The sequence below is a fragment of the Styela clava genome, chromosome 12, assembly GCF_964204865.1.
Source record: "Styela clava chromosome 12, kaStyClav1.hap1.2, whole genome shotgun sequence".
In the NCBI taxonomy this organism is placed as follows: Eukaryota; Metazoa; Chordata; class Ascidiacea; order Stolidobranchia; family Styelidae; genus Styela; species Styela clava.
This window is the reverse complement of record NC_135261.1, coordinates 19,379,357-19,383,883: the sequence shown is the minus strand read 5'-3', so window position 1 is coordinate 19,383,883 and position 4,527 is coordinate 19,379,357. Positions and strand designations below refer to the sequence as shown.

The window sequence follows — 4,527 nt, the reverse complement described above, 5'->3', positions numbered from 1 at the left end:
AGGATGGGGAGTTGTAGGAATGATTGATGCAGTATGTGTTGGTGGATATGCTACCAAAACTTGTAACAAAGTGATATCACATGACCTGTATGCACCTGACATCATTTCTCCTCAATTTGTACCTATAAATCAAGTTAAAGAAGTCATTAACCCTTGCATGATTTTGAGAAGTTTCGAACAAGATTTCATTGAATGCATGCACAAGAATAATATCAAAAAGCAAGAAATTGATGGTACATCGAACAAACCTATTTCTATCGAAGATCGTAGATTTTTGCAGAAGTGTCAATCAAGTATTCACAGGACACAGGATGGTCATTATGAGATGTCTCTCCCTTTTCGAAACAAAGAAGTGAAGCTTTCAAGCAATTAGCTCTCAGATGCTTACAAGGAATTAAGAAGCGTTTTGAGAAAGATGAAAGGTTTAAAGAGCTTTACTGTGCATTCATGAAAGATGCAATTGAAAAGGGATATGCTGAGAGATTATCCGATGGTGACAATGGTAATCATGGATATGTATGGTATATTCCACATCATGGAGTGTTTCATCCTTGTAAGCCAAACAAGATCAGAGTTGTATTTAATTGCAGTTCTGAATTTGAAGGTCAAAGTTTAAATGGGCATTTGCTACAAGGACCAGATCTTACCAACTCACTGATATCAGTACTTGCTCGATTTCGTGAAAAGGAAATTGCGTTCATGGCAGACATCGAATCAATGTTTTATCAAGTTCGAATTAACGAAGAAGACAGAGATTTTGTCAGATTTCTGTGGTGGGACAATGGAGATTGCACGAAAAAACCTAGTTGTTACAGGATGCGAGTCATGGTGTTTGGTTCTACGTCGAGTCCATCGTGCTGTAATTTTGTCCTCAAGAAGACTGCAGATGACTATGAAAAGGAATTTGGTGAAGAAGCAGCTCAATTCTTGAGAAAGAATTTCTACGTTGATGATGGTTTAAAGTCAGTTGATAGTGTTGAAGAAGCAACATCGTTGATCAAAGCAAGTAAGAAAATGTGTGCTAAAGGTGGTTTCAATTTGACAAAATTTGTGTCTAATAATAATGAAGTTTTACAAGCTGTTGATGAGAATGATCGCTCGACAAAGTTCAAGAATTTAGATCTTGGAAGTAACCCAATACCAGTTGAAAGAGCACTGGGTGTTCAATGGTGTATTGTGGATGACAGTTTCACTTTTCGTATTACTTTGAAAGATCGTCCTTTCACAAGGCGTGGAATTCTGTCAACAGTATGTTCAATCTATGATCCGTTCGGATTTATTGCTCCTGTTGTCTTAGAAGGAAAACGCATTCTTCAGGAGTTGTGTCGTGATAAGTGCAAATGGGATGAACCCGTTCCATATAATTTGAAACCAAGATGGGAGCGATGGAGAAATGATCTTCATCATCTTGCCGAATTAAAAATTCGACGATGTTTCAAGCCAAGTAATTTTGGTGAAATCAAAGAAACTGAATTACATCACTTTAGTGATGCCTCGACTCGTGGATATGGCCAGTGCACCTATTTAAGACTGACCAATCAGAAAAATCAAATTCATTGTTCATTTGTGATGGGAAAGTCTAGAGTAGCACCATTGAAACCTATCACGATACCTCGATTGGAATTGACTGCGGCACTTGTATCTGTTCGGGTTGGAGTCATGTTGAGACAAGAATTGAATTTTGTCAACATCAAGGAAACATATTGGACAGACAGTAAAGTTGTTCTTGGTTATGTTTCAAATGATTCTCGTCGATTTCACATATATGTGGCAAACCGTGTTCAAGAGATTCGTGATCATAGTGAGCCAAATCAATGGTTTTATGTGGATACAAAGAACAACCCAGCTGATGATGCCTCAAGAGATTTGTGTCCAAAAGATCTACTGACCAAACATGATCGATATCTAAAGGGACCTGATTTTCTGTGGAAACCACTTACTGTGGAAAAAGAGTTTTCACATGAATTCGAAGAGCTTGATGCTTCGGATCCAGAAATACGTAATTCTGTGACATTTTTGACTGAAGTAAAAGAGCAATCCTTCCCAAGTCTTTTGGAGAGATTGTCAATGTTTTCAAGTTTATACAAAGCTCAGAGATTTGTTGTCATTTTATGCCGATGGCTGAAAATTCTTCAAAATCGTAGAAACAAGAATTTGACTTCATCTTTTGATTCAATAACTGTACAAGAGATGGAAGATGCTAAGAAGATAATTTTAAAACTTATGCAGTGTCAAGTGTATCCAGATGAAATCGAAATATTGAACAAACCTAAGAAATTCGATACTGTAAAGAAATCTTCATCATTATTCAAGCTTGATCCATGTATAAGATCTGATGGATTGTTGAGAATTGGGGGAAGATTGAAAGATTCAAGTTTGCCTGAAGAATTGAAGCATCCTGTCATATTGCCCAAGTCTCATCATATTACAACTCTGATAATCAAGCATTATCATGAAGTCGTGAAACATCAAGGACGAGGAATTACACTCAATGAAATAAGATCTGCTGGATTTTGGATAGTTTCTGGCATTGCTGCTGTCTCAAGTTTCATACATCACTGCACAAAATGTAGGAGACTTAGAGGAACATTTCAAGAACAGAAAATGGCTGATTTACCAAAAGACAGAATGGATGATAGTCCATGTTTTTCATTTTGTGCTACAGATTTATTTGGCCCCTTCATTATCAAAGAAAGGAGAAAAGAACTCAAGAGATATGGAGTTTTATTTACATGTATGGCATCGCGTGCTGTTCGTGTTGAAATCGCCCCAAGTTTAGAAACCGACAGCTTTATAAATGCTCTAAGAAGATTTATTTGCAGAAATGGGCCAATCAGACAACTGAGATGTGACCGTGGAACCAACATGGTTGGAGCATCAAGAGAATTAAAAGAGGGTCTACAGGCAATGAATCATTCAAAAATTCAAGAAGTTTTACTTAGAGAAAATTGTGATTATTTCCCATTCAAGTTCAATGTCAGCGCTGCAAGTTATCAGGGAGGTGTTTGGGAACGTCAAATTCGTAGTATTAGAGCAGTTCTTTCATCCATCCTGGAAAAGAATGGAAGGCAACTAGATGAGGATTCTCTTCGCACTCTGATGGCAGAGGCTGAAGCAGTTGTCAATGGACGTCCTCTAGTTGTGGATAATTTGTCATGTCCTGATTCACCACTGCCTCTGACGCCTAATCATTTGTTGACTGCGAAGACAAGACTTGTATTACCACCACCAGGTGTATTTGGAAGGGAAGATTTGTACTCGCGTAAAAGATGGAGGAGAGTACAGCATTTAGCCAATGAATTTTGGATTCGATTTCGTAAAGAATATTTACAATCACTCCAAGTTCGTCAAAAGTGGAACAAAGTTCAACGTGACCTCAAAATTGGTGATATTGTCATAGTCGTTGACGAAAATACACCAAGAAATCAGTGGAAGATGGCAAGAATTGTTGATGTCTATCCCGATGCAGATGGTCATGTTCGAAGAGTTCGAGTTCACATAGGAGATTCAACACTCGATGAGAGAGGAAAGCGTATAAGGGATGTTCTCTTTCTTGATCGTCCAATCCAAAAGTTGATTCTTTTCTTGGAGAGTGGAGATAGGGGAGAAGATTCCCGACGAGGGAGCCAGAAATAGACATTGTGAAATTGTAATTTTATTTTAGTATAGAAATAGCATTTCTAGGGGAGCCATGTAAATGATGGCTCAGCCGTCATTTTATTTATTGCCCTTTGTCGCCTCATTGTGGTACTTTAGATTGTTGCGCAAGTTTGTCTCGTGGTTGCGCCATTTTCAGGATTTTGTTGAACAGGCTGACAGGGTTTGTGCTTCTCTGATTTGGTCTAATATATTATTCTTTTTCCATACAGTTAAGATTGTTTAAATGTTAAATATTGAAGTACCTGCTTGTTTGTGATATTATTAGCCGAAAAAATCGGTAAGTCATATTTTATGTGAAAATATTTCTGTATTTAGGAATTCATTTGCTGAGTGTTCCTACTTGCTTAATATATGATTTTCATTCCAAATTCATATTAGTATAGAATAAGTAAAACACTGTGTGGACAAGTTATTGTCTGCTCTTTATTCATAAGTTATTCATGCCTTCTTTATCGTGTGATCAAGTACCGGTAGCCTATACTGTATTTTGCCAATGTCTCTGGTATTTTTAGATCATCACTGTTGTGTTTTGCTTATAAGTTTTACTCTTATTTTAATTGCAGTTTACACACTTCTTCAATTCATTGAGACTTTATATTGGAACATTTCATCAGTCCACTGAGACACTATTTTGGAACGCTTCATAACATCTAAGTTATTTCATTTGGTCATTTTTGAACACGATTTGGAAGTAACATCAAAACATTGTGTTGGACAGTTTCTTGGGGTTTCCAGGTTTCAGTGAGTGCAGCAGTGAGTTAAACGACGGTTATACCTACACGGCGGAACATACGACTGCGAGTCTGCGACAAAAGGGTTAAATAGACTGTTAGATTCGTAGCATCGTGAACAGCGGCCGTAATAGTA

At 37.5% G+C, this 4,527-nt stretch overlaps 2 protein-coding genes across 2 annotated transcripts; both read left to right on the top strand.

Annotated features, from left to right (window-relative positions):
• Positions 1-447: 447 nt before the first annotated feature.
• Positions 448-2,582, top strand: LOC120338117 (uncharacterized). Its single transcript, XM_078118631.1, has 2 exons — positions 448-2,520; positions 2,574-2,582. Exons 1-2 carry the CDS (start codon positions 448-450, stop codon positions 2,580-2,582), a joined length of 2,082 nt encoding a protein of 693 aa, XP_077974757.1.
• LOC120335650 (uncharacterized) lies at positions 2,492-4,527 on the top strand. Its single transcript, XM_078118578.1, has 2 exons — positions 2,492-3,937; positions 4,224-4,527. Exon 1 carries the CDS (start codon positions 2,605-2,607, stop codon positions 3,634-3,636), a length of 1,032 nt encoding a protein of 343 aa, XP_077974704.1. The 5' UTR covers positions 2,492-2,604; the 3' UTR covers positions 3,637-3,937; positions 4,224-4,527.

Coding starts and splice junctions, on each gene's coding strand:
- LOC120335650 (XM_078118578.1), top strand. CDS start 2,605: ATGGCTGATTTACCAAAAGACAGAATGGATGATAGTCCATGTTTTTCA.
- LOC120338117 (XM_078118631.1), top strand. CDS start 448: ATGAAAGATGCAATTGAAAAGGGATATGCTGAGAGATTATCCGATGGT.